Below are 17,849 nucleotides of genomic sequence, written 5' to 3' on the forward strand. Positions count from 1 at the left end.
GAGAGAATTTCTCTATAAATGAATATAAATGAATATTAAGAAAATGATGCTTACAGCTTCTTTTCCATCCAAGGCTTCCATCCACAGCTTCCTGTCTTCCTCAGAAAACGCCTGCATGGTCACAGGAACTCCAGGCCTGCAAATGTACCAATCACACAGAGTAACTGCATTCACCAGCAACTAAAAAAGTCTTGTCAAATTCTACTTCCAACTACAAGCAAAATCCCATTATCCTAAAAGTCAGGGTTGGGTTTTTTGCTTAATTACTGAACACTGCTCATCTTTTAAAGTAAAAAGTATAGAACTGATACACACAGTAGGAAATAGGGAGGATAGGGAGGAAAAGGAAAGCGAATGTAATCTGCAAGCTATTTATTTGAAATAGATCATTGTTGATAGCTTGTTGTTTCCAACACTTGCTGGGAGTTACTGAGTTTTCCAAATTCTAAATAAACTTGCTCTTTCATTGCTGTGCTGTTACATAAGAAATGGGTTTTGTCAACTTATTCGATGTGTAGCCTTCAGCTTTAGAGCAGCTACAATGATTACAGTTTTCCAGTAAATATCTTATAAAAAATAATCAAGTCAATGCAGTATCTCATTACAAAACTCCATTATTACAACTTTCCTAAAAAGCAAGGATGGACAACTGTGGGACGTAGGGATTAGTGAACAGAGATTAACATAAATCTACTTTTGTGTTTATATAATAGGAAACTAGACAGAGTAATTGTGTGGTTCAGCATAGTTTACAAAGCAAGGAGAGTTAAAAGCAGAACAGGTTATTTGGGTAATTACTTTTCTGCCAATTAAAAAAAAAAAAAATCATTATATTCAGCCTGCCAATACGTTTGGCAAATTTGTAAATCTCATTATATAGAGATGGATAGAAACAGAGGACTAATTCATAACATTCTCTCTCTCTCTTTTGTATTAAATCTATCTTCAAGTAGCAAAATAGCTGTAGGGGAAAACATTATTTAAAATCAACAGCACAGAGAAAACCAGCACAAATCCCACTTTTACTTAAAACTGTAACAGTCTACACACCATGTTCATATTTTTACAACTAGAGACATTTCTAGTTCGTTTTCACCTTGCCACAAATTTTATCAAACCACACAATTTAACTGCAGCGTAAAACTCTATAGGTACAAATACCTCCTGCTCAAAATCTGTTTTCAGACAACATGTGAGGACAAGGCATGCACATACCCTCTAGCAAACCAATCTAAACTCAGGAGACCCTGCTATAACTTTGCAAAATGGCAGCAATCAAGCAAGTCATTCTCTTCTGATTAAAGCGAGGGGACTATTAAGCCATAAAAATGGAATCTCTTACTATTCTCAGTGATAGACATTGAGCTCTTAGAGTGGATGAGGGAAGCCTTGCCCTAATTTCTGTAATTAATAACCTTTATGACTAAAACAAGCTAATATTGGTATTAGTAATAACAGTAAGCAAAGCAGCTTCTCAAGCCGTATCAGCTTTTTTCAATGCAAACTGGTCTGCTAGTAGCACAGAGCTGCAACCATCATAAACACACAAACTTAATCACTCAGTAGAAAAAAAATACCCTAAGTAATTAGCTAAATTAACTAAAAAAAACCCCACATGCTGATTTGGTTTTTTTCTTGCCTACCTACTTTTACTAGTTAAAACCAAAACCAAACGAGTTCCTTTTATGCAGGGCAAACTTCCCTTCTTTTCATGAAAATTATAACTGTCAAGGTATCAAAGAGTATCACCTAGAGGTAATACATCAAACTCAGTATATGCTGCATGAAATATTATTTATTTGTCTTCAAATTAAAGTCAAAAGAGACAAAACCCTCCCTCCTCCTTGTCCTGTATTGGTAAAATTAAAATCTAAGTAGCATTTCAGAAGGATAATGTTCTTTATCAATATAAAGTCTTTTTACTACCTCAAAAGACTTCTGCTGTCTCCTTAATATTTAAATTTCTCTACATTTACCCCTAGTCATCTCCAACTAAACATGATGGAGTACTAGAAACAGGAAAGAATACCACTTTCCAGAAATCTAGCCAGGATTCTAGCACCCTCAGAGCTGTAAGAAGTATCAGAATTTAAAGAAAAAAGAATCATCTCAGCTTTCTCTTTAAAAGAAAAATCTGTAAATATTCAGCTAGCTCCAAACTATGGTAAAGTCACGTGCAAGGCTGAACATTTGCTACTAAAAAGTCCTTCCTAAAATTTTACAATCTTGCCTCCTTCCACAGCACAGGAACAAAGAAAATCCCAAGGCCAGCCATCAGTCTGTATGTTATTTTTTAACTTGGACAAGCCAAGGGATAAGTGTGCCCTGAACTGATACCAAGGAAACAAGCTAATGGCCTGCAGCACAGAATAATCTCCATGGGAACATCTCAGTACTACACACATATATTATTAAAAGAAAAATGTCTGATATCAAGGTCACAGTGGACCAGTTGTGTCTATTATATCTGGACAGAAAGATGGATTAGATTTTTCCCACTTTTACCAGAGAAGAGAATGAAAAAATTTTTTGCAGGATCAAGGAAACACTGCTCTCCATCCATCTCTGTTCAAACTCCAGATACCCTATTGAGCAGAGATGACACACGGGGGGGGGTAGACTGACATTTCTCACGGTACTTTCTCAACAACTTTATCAGACTCAGTTTGATATCTGTTATTCATACTGACCAATACACTGACCCAAGCGGACCTGATGTCAAGAGTTTATATCTTTACTCCCTTTCCCACTGTTCGGACACAGTGTTAGAATAGTTAAAACACATCCTCCTCAAATCAAAAATGCAAGTTCAAACCATGCTGTAGACTTGTGACAAATGCCACCTGAGCTGTAAATTAGTATCTTGTCATCTGCCATGCGAGCTGGAATTTTTCAGATGCAGTGGTAGTTTTGCATTCCTTTACCCATTGCTTGCTACAGAAACGGGCATGCCTCAGGCGGGCCAGTCTGACTGGCCACACAAGCTAGGCACAGCCTCTGACCTAAGACTGTGCACGTGCATATGATCCTTATCACAGACATATTTGCAGACCACTAGCAATCATAGGACAGAGAGGCCTGAAAGCATCGGACTCACTGCATTTAAAGTAAAAGGCACTGAATCCAAATCAGAGAAAAACAAAAACCTATAAAACTTGAACACTTACTACATGATAAATTAGATTGTAATTAATTGGTATAAGTAAGAAGCAAATGTATTGGTTAAAAACAGCTCAGAAGGGGTGGATGCAAAAACTCAGCAACAGTCGACTTACACCAGGCATTTAACACTAGATGTGATCCTGCTCTGCACACATACAATCTGCACCAAAAGAACGTGGCATTACCACAGCCGTATTTATTTGCAGTACCTATTAAGCTGGATTCCCTCACTTTCATAAATGAAGGAAGACTACAACACTGAGAAAAAGCAGTATTTGTCACATTTTAAGATCCTTTTAGCGAAACAAATAAGCAATTCTTCTCTTTTGAAATAAAGCAACAAAAGGGTGGTGTTTCAAAAAAGCAGTGGCATCAATGTTCAAGATGCACTGGATGATTAACACCAGCCACAAAAAGTCTCAAAATTCTAATGATCTTATTTTCAATCTGAGAATCCAGCATAAACGCTCAGCAACATATCATTTTGGAAAGCAGATTTGTGATACAATATGGCCATGACTGCACGATTTATTACTGTGATTGTAATCTCTCACTATAGCTATATGTACTTCAATTTAAGCCAGGTTTCTTCACTACAATAACCACAATTCATAATAGTTTCTCTAACTTTTTCTATTTTTTTCTTTTATGTGAGTTCAGACAATGTCTGCATTTCAGGTTAGATCCTCCCTGCTTCTGCTACACACCACTGAGGTAAAATCCAGTGAGCCATGGCAGTGCCTGCCTGCTCCTCCAGTGACTATTTCACATCAGCAGTCTGAACGAGCATTGAAAAAATAAGAAGAAAATACAACAGTAATATTACAGTAATGTTAACTAGTACTTAGAAAGAGTCCTTTCTAGTGCGTTTCATGAGCTTACCTGTCTGAAGCTTCTAAGTCAAAACAGAATCGCCTGTCAATAGTATCTATATTTCTTTTGGTACAATACGTAAGGACAAAGAGCTCCTCATCGCCCTGTGAAAAGAAAGTTTTTATATGCTTGACCCAGTAATTGAAAGCTTCAGTAAGCCAGCTATACAAACCAAGAAAGGTAAATTTACATTAAAATAATGGCAAAAGTTAGTGACAGTGAAAACTGACACTTGAGAAAGAATTTGCTCATGGTTGCCATACAGGTCTCTGCACTATAGCATGTAAATTCCATGGTCATTAACAGGACATAAATGCAAAAATATTGAGTCCATTTTAGCTGGTACTTTACAGCATGACACAGTACCACAGTAATTTAAACTAACAAAAATATTTTGCTATAAAGATTTTGCACACGTTACAATATAAGCATACTAAGTGTGACAGACTTCTCCCATTTTGACAGACACAGCAATTTCTGTAGTAAAGGCTATTGCTACAGTAACTAGAACAAAGTAAGTGTTCTTTACTATCTGTAATCTGTCTTACAGAACCAGTCCTTTCTTCAAGACCAACCACCACTAGGATCATGTTTTACCCTTAAGTATTCAGAAATCAAATAAACTCGTCTGTGAATGCTGCATGAGTTGTACCAGATTTAATCAGGATTAACTGTACATTTTAATTATTTATTGTCTTATTCAACATCTCCAGACACAGGAGGTTGTCACTGAAGGAGTAATTGCATTGTGGGTTTCAAAATGGGAGATCTTTTAATACAGCAAAAATGGCTTCATAAGTGTTTTAGAATGCCGAATGCTTACACACATACTATATTAACTAAAATGGCTTATTACAATTAGAGTAAATCAGGATAAAAAATTCATAGAAGTACTGAAATGATTAAGGGAGCCAAATGCCACTAATTTTCAGTATGGCAGGTTTTCAAGAGCTTTTGAAAGATTCTTCCAAATTCAATATATTTGTAAATATACACAGCCCTCAAAATGATGAAAGGCAACTCCCCTCTGCTCAAACTAATGAGATATAATACTCTGATAAAATTCCAACAACGTGATTTTCTAACCAAATTTGAAGATAAGGCAGGGTGCTGCATTTACAGGAATATTGACTCAAGTATTATTTTCCAGCTTCAGATATCCTTTTTCCTTGCAACAAAATGCATTTCATCCATATTAATGAATTCATTTAATGAGTCATCTCTGAAGGTGCTGAGTGCCCTCAATTCCCCGGTATTTCAAAAGAAATTAAAGCCATTTAAAGTTCAACAGAGTCTTGGGTCTTGAATATTTCAGATGCTATCCAAGATATCCAAAATTACATTCAGTTGTCAGTACAAATTATATTCCTATTAAAATCCTCTTTTCTAGTCTCTCTTCTAGTACTTATATCTCTGAAAGAAAAACCTGAATGGAGCACGTAAGAAAGAAATTTCTAACTCTATTATATTTTCCTGATTTATACTTTAACAAGTTAAATCCCTCATGGATAAACCAGATTCTAAATGGTGAAACACTGCATGTTATCTGTACCATGTCCCCTGGTCTTCTAAAAGGAAGCAACTGAAAAGTTTGCAGAATTCTTATCTATTAATTCATCTGTTACTTTAGGTTAATGTCCTTAAATGGCAGCCTGAATTGCATGAAGAAAGAAGAAAAAAAGAGGGAAGGAGGTAGAGAAGGAAAGTACTTGACACATCCTCTGATCTTGATACAGGACAAGTATAAGACTAGAATATAAAAATATACTTACAACTTTCCCTCCTGATCTGTGTTCAAATGGGATCATGGTGAACTTCTTTGTCTCTTTCCTATACATGCAATAGTGCTTCACCCAACTGGAACCAAAGGGAGCAGGCCCTACATAAAACAGAAGCATTAAATAGTATGTACTTTTTCCAGTTTGTGTTTTAGTCTCCTGCTTTCCAAAATGATACTTAAGAGTCCTACTTAATTCCTAATAAGGCAGTATTTAAAACAAAGTTATGAAGAACGTTATACGAAGTAATACAAATGTTAACCAGTACTTACTGTTCTAAAAACTGGTATATGTAGTATTTCACATTTATCCTTAATGACAAATTGAAAGAATTGTTAACGTATCTTTGTCTCACTACTACAGACAGAATAATTTTTCCCTATGAAATAAATATCCCTTGGAAACTTTATTTAAGCAGAACATGGAAACCCAGTTTTACACTTGGTAACTTGAAGCTAAGTAATGCCAGATTAAGGCACCTGTGTTTCAAGCTCTAAATTACCTACTGTTTAAGGTCTGATCACATTTTCTGACACCAAAACTCACTCCTAACTATTCATCAGTGCACACCCTACATAGAATATGCTTACTTCAGAGCCCAGCCTACTACACACAGTATTATTGAGATTTGCACCATAACGTTAACTGTTAAAACTTGGATTCTGACCCTCTGTATGTCCTCACTTCTATTAATTTACTGTTTTTTAAAAAAGGTCTGCAAAGAAATCTTCTCTTTTGAAGGACTCTGCCCCAGAGTATCAGGGAAGGCCTTAACGAGCAGCTGAAACTGACAGAGGATTTCACTGCTCCTAACCTGGAAGGTCTCACTGCCCTGCTCCTCTCCAACTCCACTTCAAGCGTACCCACCCCTTCTGAATCCTTTCAGCTGATTCTAAAGCTCATGATGACCAAGACCAGTGAACCAATGCCACAGAACACCAATTTTTCTTATTTTTTACTGCTAGTTCTCTTAAAACTTATTTCTGAACACTGTAATACCAATGTTTCCATCTAGAATGTTGTAGAGTCTTCAATTTGTGGAACATTTTACAGAAGTCTTTACTAAGCAGTAATCAATTAAATGCCATAAAAGTAAAATCTCTCATCAGAATAAGCAAACAAACTTTCTATAAGGGCACACATCTAAAAAATATGATTTATGCAAAACGTTTTTAAAAAAAAGAATTACTTTGTGGTCATTCCTTGAGCTCTGCATCTTATTTGGCTTTTTCACTACAGTAAGAAGGATTTATAAATGTTCAAAGTATTGACAGGATATGATTTGTGTGACATGCACCTCACAGGAAGATTTTCAACACTAGCTACCTAGCATATAGCCTGCTTTATTTGACCCTATGATCAGAATTAGGTCATGAAAGCATACCACTGAACCAGGGAAATGACAGTCAATTTCATCATACCAAACTATCCCAATTTTTAGAGGCTAATTTGACAACTCATGTTGTTGTCTGACAACAAATGTTTGACAATTCTAGGGGAGGTCATTAGTAAGGGATTAAAAATAACATGAAATACATCCTTTGGTCAAATAAAACTTCCCTGAGTTCAATCACCTTTGCTAAGAACTGTCACACTTTCAGCATCGTGCTCTCTTTATGAGCCACGGTAACAAGGCCATTAGAGACTTTAAACATTTACTCAGATGACTCTGTTTATTAAACCGCAAATTCTTTGCATCTTCATGTTACCTCTATAAATAAATAAGACTTGCCTGTATGCACAATATGGCCACTACAGGAACATAAAAATACATCTTACTTTTTTCCTGTACATAGAGATAGCCTTCCATCGTGAAGTGATTTGCTCTTTTATGTTCCTGAGGATTTCTTCTGATCTTGTTCATGAGCTCCTCTACCTCTGACCTTGTTCCTTCAAAACGATTTCGTGTCTAAAACAAGATGGCAAAAAAACATTAGTAGAGAGAGTGGAAGAAAGACTTACTCTTCCTGGCAGATAGGCGTTATAATAATTTATAAAATGAGAGAATGATTCAGGCCATTTTAGGACAGTCAGTGCACAATTTCCATACACGTTTACTCTTCAAGTCTTCTGATATTCTTCAGCACTGAAGTGTGGTTTAGATATTAGCTGTTGTAACTGTGGAAAGCACACAAAGATTGCCAGAGTAGATTTCTAAAGCAACGTGCTCACCTGTTCAGAAAGAAGTGAAATACTGAGTGCAAAATTACTTTGGATTTGAATATTCAAGTCTCCTTAGAGAAATATTACTACAGAAGTCGGCTTAATTCACGAGATTCTTACTAGTTGTCAGGAAGGAAAAGATTTTCTGTGGTTATCGAGAAAAAAGTGACAGGAAGGTCACCAACAATATATACATGTTGAGACTATACACATGCCAAATGTTTTGATCACACACAAGCAGAACCATGCAAAAAAAAAAAAAAAAAATAAAATAACCACCACCATAAAAACCCCAAAACAACCAAACCAAAAACAAACCCAAAGTCCAGTTGATTATTATTCCTGAATGTCACTCATTCCAGTTCACAAGCAGCCACAGGAGAAATATTTATTAGAATATTACCAAAACCAATCAGAAAGTAACCACACCATCCACAAATCATACAATAGGACTACACAAAATAAAAGAGCAGCTCACACCTGACACAGGAAACTCTTCAGTTTGGTCTGAAAAACACTGGCAATTAGCCAATGAGCAAATAACAAAACCAAAACAAAGTAATACCTAGTTTTCTCCACATACCCACTTGCCAAATTGCACAAACTGAAAACATACATTTAAATTCCAAGCTGGTATTTTCCCCAGTCGGTACATGTGTTTTGAGGAATGCACATACTTCCAGATGCATGCTTATGTGTCTTGCTGCTTTTTGACAGCACCTTTATTTTTCTGAAAATGGGTAAGCTTCTGAAAAATGCTGCCTCACCAATTTTATTTTCTTCCCCAGTACAAGCATACAGTCGCATACACTGACAAAAATATCATGAATATAAACAAGTATCCATTCTTGTACATAGACAGTTAACACTATGCTCCTGACTGACCATCTGTACATGCAAATTCCAGATTTATGCTTGGAAGCAGTTTATTCATGGGCATAAACACAGTCCATGCAAGCTGGTCAGAGCAGCCACCCATACCTGTATGTTTTATAGAGGAAAGCTGAAAACATTCTTTAGGTGATGACTAAGAACAACTGCTACCTTACCTCCAGGCAAAACAACTGCCCTGAACCCTCCCCATATCCATCATCTCAATTTCAGGTCACATCTGCTTGCAAAATTTGGAGTTAGACCCTGTAGACAAACTCATTTCCAAGGCTCCAAACAATTTTCTAAGCTCCTTTTCATAATTACCCAGAAAAGCTGCATTAAAAAAAATATACTCTGTACTCAGGACAAAGGCAAAAAAATTGATAGTGACTGCTCATACCTACACCTTCCTGTCTGAGCACTGATCACTCTTTGGTTAGATGCTTTAAATGATCCTGCCGCAATGTTTGTCTTGGCTGTGCAGTGATCACAAATCTGAGTGTGTGAAATGCACCCCGGGAATGGTGGGATGGAGCACCACGGGCTTCAAAAATCTCAAGAAAATTTCTATCTCCCTTTGTGCTGTGATAAAGTTAAGCTTAACCAGGGGTCAACCACAGTCACTGCACCAGTGTCGCTATACCTCCTCTTCCCAGGGAAGACCAGGTTTGCTTGCAGGGCAGGAGAGCATGATCAAAGCTACAAGGATCCTTGTATGGGGTTGGGCACAGAACTGAGATAACAAGAGAAAAGTCCTGGGAGTGCGGGGGAATCTAGTTGAAGATGCAGGATTTCTACAAGAGATTAAGACTGTCTGAAGAATCAGCTTACTGGAGCTTGGGGTACAAGGCTAGGATTTTTATTTTTTTCTTTTTCATTCTGGCAGGGAATGAGGGGAAGGCAGGGTCTGGGGCAGGGTGTGGAGAAGAAATCCACAGCATAATTCTCAAAGTAAAGATGACCCGAATGAAAAGGAAGGCAATTACTACAGCTATGCTGGCAACTCTCAAATCACTCTCCATATGCAGCTAGGCAATCTGTACTGAATCTTGTACCCTTCAATTTCTAACTTGTCAATCCAGTGGTCTGCCAGCAGCTCAGCTGTGCCACAGCCAGGCCCTAGTTCATTTTTCTTTTGGGATGTTTTGTTCATTTTCAACATAGTGGAGAGTGTCATGTCCTCTCATGATCTTTCCAGATGCTTCCTTCTATTCTCCTCTTACCTCAGATAGCTGTTAAGCCTTGCCTCCTTTCTCTCTACAGCTTTTTGAAATCCAGGTCATTCTTTCTGTCTATTCATAAAACTTGAGCTGCAATGCTCAATCTCTTTTAGATTTCCTGGGGCACACTATAATACCATTCAGTCAATTGAAAATGCAGCTGTTGAAATTAGTTTGCTTTCTTATTGCTCATCACTTCTTCAGACCACTTCACTGGCTCTTTTCCATCTGTAGTCTGAAATCCCACTCTTCAAAACTGTATCGTAGCTTCCCTCTCATATTTCATTTCCTGCTCATCTTGCATCAGCTCCCCTCTATCCACTACGGCTCCACGCTGCTCCTCATTCTGTTAAGCTAAGCACACTGAAGAAGCAAGTCTGTCCTGAAATTTCCTCCAGAAGCACTGACTTCTGCCATAGAAGTCTGCTTATGAAGTTACCACTACTCAGTTCCCCTACCCAGACCAAACAACAGCTCAAGAGGAAACTTGAGACTTAAACATACAGGAAGAAAATTAAAGGAATGGTATCATAACACATAAATCATGTCACTGTGTATTACAGCCACCTTAATCCTCTCTTCCGCCTTTCCATCTCCCTGCTACTGCCTGCTATTTAAGCCATTTCTAAAAATAGATTGCAACCTCTGAGAAGTAGTTTCTGTGTCTTAATTCCAGGTGCCCTTAGAGGTCGATGAAACAGATGCACCATCATGAATTGCTTGTTTGCAGTAAGGTACATGGTTTGTTCCCTACCAACAGGCCTCTGGCACCTCCAAGTTCCTCTGAACAAGTTTTGTTCTTCAACAAATCTCAAGGAAGCAAATAGACCATCTGACTAGTGACTCCGTCAGTCTCATTGCTTCATCCTGTCACATTGCTTGCTGCTCTCCCAGTTCTAAGCAGATCATACTGGGCAATTTGGTGGGAGGGTACACTAACTAGTGGTGGGCCCCAGTTAAGCCTGCCCTTCAAGGAACACATTATTTTGTCAAATATGCCATGCGTGCTAACACTAGGTCTCCTTATACAGTTCTGCACCCCAAACCAACAGGGATGTTCTTGCCTAAAAGGGCTGCTTCAAGACAAACAGAAACTCCAAGTCGTTCTGCTGGCAAAGATGGAAAAAAAAAAAAAAAAAAAAAAAAACACACTATAAACCCAGCTGGTTTTCTTTCCTTTTCTCTAGTTATGGATAATATAGCCCTATCAAGCAATGACCCTCAGACACAACCACCACATACTCGATTTCAAACACACCTAAAACACTGAGAACCTTGGCATTTCATTACCCGTCCTCTGAATTCTCCACTGTTGTATGCGTTTTAACAGATTTCATTCATTTTTAAACTCTCTCATTACAATCCTTGTGTTACATCTCTATAAAAAACTGGAAAAAGGAATGGGGGCCCTTTACTTGGCGTTTGTTTTTTAGGGGAGTATTAGAAATTAAGAATTCACTGGAATTAGCAACGATTGGTTCAGTGATGTGGTTGGTTAGCCAGGAGATGGCGCTACATCCCCAAAGTTCACAAGGCAATGCACCAACACCGAGGAAAGTATTGGCAATACAGATAACTGTATATAAAGTAACTTAAGTGTGCAATTTTACTCAAAAAATTAGACAAGGCATAGATGTCAATGTCAACTTACATTTTGTATATTTATCTGCAGGGCCATCTTGTAATGATTGAAGTCTTTAGCAAGTTCATATCCCTGATGATAGAAAGTGAACAAACCCTGAAAAAATGATAGCACCTGAAATAGAAAAAAAAAGACTTGTTAGAATGAAAAACTCCATTTACCTGAATATGATTGCTGCATGTAGCCTTTTTCAGAAAGATCAGAGATGACAAAATTATTATTTTTAAATAAATTTCCACTAATGCCTACAATTTATTAATAACTATTTAGATCCAAATGATCAGCTATGTATATAGACATTTTTGGGTGGTCCTGTCTCTGGAATTTCACAACTGATCTCTACTTTAAGTTTGCCTGTAGGCAATATACATTGTCTATCTCCTAAACTTTCCTATGTAATGGTTTTCCTACAGTTCCTCTGATACCAATGATGTCTGGAATAAATAATTGCGCAGAAGGAGGTAATGAGCATTCTGTCTTTTAGTCACCATTTCCCTTGTCATTCCCCTCCCTGGTAATGATCGCATTGAGATGACTTTCATAACAGAGCTAACTGGTTTGTTCAAAGATGAAAGCTTTCCCTCCAGTAACTCTACCGATCACTGCTTTTTGTATGCAGATCTGACCCTCTATCAGAACCAACAAATGATCCACCATTGCATTTTCTGACTTCAGTGTTTCAGTTTAAAACAATGAACGAGTTATACTATCTTGGAAACGGGACAAGGTGCAGTACTGCCTACCTCTCCTGTTTGGTTCAGGTTGTTGGAAAGAAGCAAGTGACACAGGAAAGAACAACTCTCTTTATTAAAAAGAGAACAAACCGAAGAATGTATTTAATAGTCTGAAGTCATATGCAAATAAATCATTTTCAAAAATGCAAAACCCACATAAATTTAAAGCATTACAAAGGGGAAAGGGAATAAGAATTTGGTACTAAATAATGTCAGTTTACTACCCTAGTGTAAACTTCAAATACAAATTGAGCAACATAAAGTTCAGCCCCATCCAGAGGGAGCTTCCAGGAAAGAGAAAGGGACGTGTTTCAAAAACATAATTTGAAGATTCATTACTCTAGTCTGGCTCTGAGGAAACTTCAAATAGTTTGAAACACAAGAACTGAATCCAGAACTATTTAGGATTTAAAAAAAAAAAAAAAAAATTAAAAACTAGAAATTTGTTTAAAAAACCACAAACAAAAAAAACCCTAACACATCAACAACAAAAAAAATCCCACACAACCATTTTTCACAACATTTTCCCATTCCTTGAACAATGCTAATGTATTTAAAGCAATTTATTCCCACTTAAGGATTTTAGCAATTTTTTCATACAGGAATAAGCTATATTAAAATACACAGCTCTCATTAACTCCATAATGACCAACGACTTTGATCAGGGTCATTTGGGACTTTATTTCATTTTTACATTAAAATAATTTTATCAGAATAAAAGGACCGACTTGGCCCAAAAAACACAGACTTCAGAGCATGAGTGAATGAAAGTCACTTCTACAATCCATCCTCCCTTTATCTCAGTATTACACTTACTGTTCTCTTGTTGTTTCATAAAGTTGCATTTATACTACAAAGCTAATGCACATTTCAGAAATTTTTAGAACAAGGTCTTCGCAGAGATTTAATTAAGTCTGGTCAGTACATGTATGATTTTCACTGAAATTCACTGGAACCTCTTGACTTCTGCACAGATTAAATTGCAATTGAAATCAAACATATCAGACTTTTTTTTTTTTATGAGCTTCTAGCCAGCAGCACCCTCTTAATTAATTTATATCTGCACTTATTCACTAACAGGCCTCTATGTGCAACCTTCATATTGAAAACAAAATTCCTTACATTACTCAGGAATAAGCTTTCAGTGGTTAAAAAAAAAAAAAAAAAAAAAAAAAAAAAAAAGGCAAAAAGTCTGACCCCAACATCATCTTCTTGAATCCTCTATTCTAACTCACACCATAAATTGAGGTTTCTCCAGTACAGCACAAGGTTTCACACATTTTCTGAAAACCAACATCAATGGATTCAAATCAACTGTAATTACTGAGGTAAGTTTTAAGATGCCTGGTTAAGTGTATCTCGACAAGGAATTTGCACAGATATAACAAGAGTGCTTTAAATTCTGTTAAGTCACACAACTGCACATGTTTTCCCAGAAAAGAGAGCTCCTTGGCTTTTGTCCAATTGCATTCCTTCTCCATCCCTTATGAATGACAGGGTAGGGTGAATTCACTGGTACTTACAGGTTCCACACACTCAAATTTCTTCCGCTCCTGTATCTCTTGCAACTTGCATACGTACTCCAGTGACAGCTCATAGAAGTGTTTTCTATTCTGCTCCACTTGGTTATCTGCCTGCACACAGAAGATACAGCTAATGAAGTTTCAAAGACATTTCGCAGACAACTTCAAAATGACACATGTATAGCATACAAGTGGCAGGCGATAAGATAATTTTCTCCAGACTGGGATTTGTTCCTTTACAACACAGTTCATTTATTTACTTTTAAATGGCAGCAGTAATTAATTCCCTTTCTACTAGATAACATATGTTGTTCTGAATCACGAGGCTAAATTTTTAGAAACATTCCAGTAACACTTCGAGCTTCTTTTCTATGGAATCAAAGGCAAATACATAAGAGCAGGTATGTGTTCACTGCTTTAATAGCGTTGAAAAGGTGCCTGCCCAAACAGAGAGAGGGGGCTAGCAGCATCTTCCATTAGAAAAGGGGGAAATCATCTCTCCAGTCAAAGTAAGGAAAAAAATATTACTGTTGAAAACCACATTGCTGATACTGTAAGCTTTACTCTCTAACCCAAATAACTGCTGTAAATAACCAGAATGCTATTGTACCCATCCCAGCCCTGTGCTCACTCTGACTGGCAAGAAAAGCAATAAAAAAAAGTTTACTTATTTGTAAGACACTTCACAAGTTTCCACAGAGCATCAAATATTTAAAAATGCAACCTTATTAGCTGCAGCTGATTTTTAGCTCAGCTTTGCTGAAATGCCAACACATATTCATAGTCAACATTTTTATTTGAGCTGCCATTCATCTGAGGATAAACATTTAACTTTCTAGCAAATATGTATTATTTCATTAAGTTACTATTTAAGGTACATGTGCCCTCATTGTACTATAAAACTTTAAGAACTGGGTAACAGAAACCTTTATTAAAATACACTAAAGAAAGGCTACAAAGGGATACTCTGAGCGATTAACACTTAGTCCTTGACCATGTGTTAATATCAAATGCTTCTACACTAAATTACAAAAGGCAGTAGAGAAAGGGTTATGTGAAAGGACCAGACTTTCTATCACACACTCTCTCAAATACTGCAACTATACCCTTCAGGCAGAACAGTGACTGCTATGCTTTAAGAGGATAAGTCAAATTAGCTTTAAGACAGTTTTGCCTTAAGACGTACTTTGCTTTGCTGCTGTGTGCTAGAAAACTGTCAGTGGTTAAAGGGGCATAACAACAAATGCCATTAAAACAATAAAGCACTGACATGCACATCAGTAAGAAAACATGTTTCAAAAAACCAAGCCATTTCAATGCATCCTACAAACCATGCAACACAGGAATTGTTTGAGTTGTCAGCAAAGCTTCTAATGATATATATACACAGGTACTGAAGGGTAGCCACAGAAAAAGACCATCAAGTGGGTCTACTAGGACATCTGGCTAATTGATAGCAAGACTGCACTATATACACCAAAGCCTCATGTAAGCCTGTTTCTATATCTCTCTGTTTTTTGGTTGTTTATTGTTTTGGTTGCCTGCCTGCCACCTCACACACACACACACCCCCTAAGAATACAATACCCAACACAGCCATTTTATTAATTTTTCTCAATTCCCCTGTAAATAAATTCACACCTCTTGTCAGTTTTTTGAGGCATGAGCCTCCCCGTGCACCCAGCAAGTTTGCTTCCTGTTGCATTGTACTTTGTGTACTGCTGAAGAAATACAGAAATGAGACACACACCATGTGCCTCAGTGAATTTTCAGGAATATCCCTCCACTAAGAGTCTCAAAGGGTCAAAGGCTATGTTAATGTAAGACACACTCCATAACATGGCATGTTTTTCATCGAATTTTTGTCAAATTTATACCCGCATCCTTTATTTACTCCAGTCAAGAGCCGACACAACTAGCCATGTATAATACCAAATTAGGAAGCTCCCATGTAATTATATATACGTATTCTCTAAGCTTGTGCAAGAAAGTTTTTCCTATTTAGCACTCTGACAACATACTGCAAGTCCTTTTTTTTTTAATTGCTGATACATTTATACTCCAAAATTAAATGCACAAATGAAAGAGCCTGACTGAAGAATTTCAGAATTTTTGTTCATTAAACTTGGAAGGACTTTTAAAACAAAACTATTTGCTCATTCTAGTCTTCACACATGCTTTAAAACTTCAGACTGCATTGGATACAGCCTCTTGCAGGCATTTTGTATTTTTCCCTTGAGGTTAGGTCTCACTTCAGACTTTGAAATATGGTTCTTGGTATCATCAAGAGATCATAATTAACACTTTTTCATTTTTTCTGCATAGAGTTCTTTGGGAGCTGATCAATTTGATAAAAGTACAGGTCTTGACACATGAGCAATGCCCATTAACTTCACCCGGACAACTCAACTCCCCAGAAGACCCTTGTTTATGCATATGAATGCCTATGTCGCAAATACAGTGAACTCAAGAACTCAAGAACAATTAAGGTTCTTAATTTCCTAGCTAACTTGCCAGTTACATTAACCATTTTTAATGAAAAATGGCATAGATTATTTGGGGTGGGGTAGAGGGCAGGGAGAAGAGTTATCTCTAAGTAAAACACTAAGTGTTTAATGATACAAGGTATTAATAGACTAAGCATTAACAAATCTGACATAATTACATTTCTCTGGGGAAAAAAAAAATCCTTCTGCCTACAGCAAGTGTCTGCAAAATTTCTCTGTGGTCTTCTCACGTACTATTTGCTGTTGCTCCAGAAATAAAAGCTATTACAAATAAGGATGATGACAATAAACCCACAGGGACAGAAAGAATGCCAGGCAAAACAGATCTGGTTTTAAGTTATAAATTGTCAACAAACTTTTTTGTAGCATTACTTGAAAAACAACAGATCTTCAAAACATGAGAAGGAAAAAAAAAAAAAGGCACAAAAATACTTCCTTCAATAATACAAGTCTTGCTGTACTTTGCATTAAGCGTTAATACAGGACACTTAGTCAATACATACAATGCAATGCAAATTACATATATGGTAAAGCCTCTTAAGAAATGCAGAGTTTTTCACAATATACTTGCACTTTGCTATTCCCTCAATTATATAAAAAACCTAACACGATGTTCAGTACTTCATACACACACCAAGTAAAGCCCTCGATTCAGAAAACGGTAGGATTACACCAAGTTCAGCAAATACTGATTTTCTCACCAACCTTTCCAGTTGACACAAATTTTTCTTTACTACTATGAATGCTTTTTTTGCATTTGCATAACATATATTTACTTAACTCAAAAGCCTTTAGCTTGCATAAAGAGAGGCAACAATACCTCTTGTAATTGTAGCTCTTTCTTCTTAGCTGATAAATTCAAATGCTTTTCTAACAAACTGTAGTTCTTCTCTGTCTCTTTATCAAACTTCTTTTTTTCCTCCTAGACACAGAAAAAAAGTAACATTCATTTATATATAAAAATGTAAGAAAAGCCTCCTTCTTTCTTCTTTTAAAATTCTACTTAATCAGAAACAAAGAAAAACAAACTATCATAGTTCCAAAAACTAAGGAAATGTATGTTTCCAACTCATTTTTAAAATTAGTTTAAAGGCTAACTTGAGATTAAATCCCATTGCATCATTATGGTGAAGTTCATCACATGAATGTTTACATCTTCCAAGTAAAAAAAAAAGAAAAAAAAAAACAACTCTTCTTTTTTTATTGCATTTTTCATTATTTTCAGGGGTCATCCACACCATTTTGTTTTTGAATAGAGGACTTCAAGGGAAATATCAGTGACACTGAAAAAAAGACCTTTCTATAATCGACAGGGGGAAAAGTTCCAATAGTTCAAAACCCAAAACAAATACACAGCTCCATATTCCACAGGAT

The 17,849-nt window shown here is 36.7% G+C and overlaps 1 protein-coding gene across 6 annotated transcripts in view; it reads right to left on the reverse strand.

Annotated features, from left to right (window-relative positions):
• Nucleotides 1-17,849, reverse strand: part of ARHGAP10 (Rho GTPase activating protein 10) — a 156,076-nt gene that overhangs the window by 77,474 nt on the left and 60,753 nt on the right. For all 6 annotated transcript variants that reach the window (XR_012651565.1, XR_012651564.1, XM_075035099.1 and 3 more), the window contains exons 5-11: nucleotides 17,296-17,397; nucleotides 13,969-14,079; nucleotides 11,721-11,825; nucleotides 7,593-7,722; nucleotides 5,808-5,914; nucleotides 4,045-4,139; nucleotides 55-136 (exon numbers count right to left, since the gene is read on the reverse strand). Coding sequence is in view for 4 of the 6 variants with exons in the window: in XM_075035099.1 (XP_074891200.1) it covers nucleotides 55-136; nucleotides 4,045-4,139; nucleotides 5,808-5,914; nucleotides 7,593-7,722; nucleotides 11,721-11,825; nucleotides 13,969-14,079; nucleotides 17,296-17,397 (732 nt within the window). In the remaining 2 variants the exon portion in view is untranslated. The remainder of the gene's footprint in view (nucleotides 1-54; nucleotides 137-4,044; nucleotides 4,140-5,807; nucleotides 5,915-7,592; nucleotides 7,723-11,720; nucleotides 11,826-13,968; nucleotides 14,080-17,295; nucleotides 17,398-17,849) is intronic.

Source organism: Buteo buteo, chromosome 1 (genome assembly GCF_964188355.1).
Source record: "Buteo buteo chromosome 1, bButBut1.hap1.1, whole genome shotgun sequence".
Classification (NCBI taxonomy): domain Eukaryota; kingdom Metazoa; phylum Chordata; class Aves; order Accipitriformes; family Accipitridae; genus Buteo; species Buteo buteo.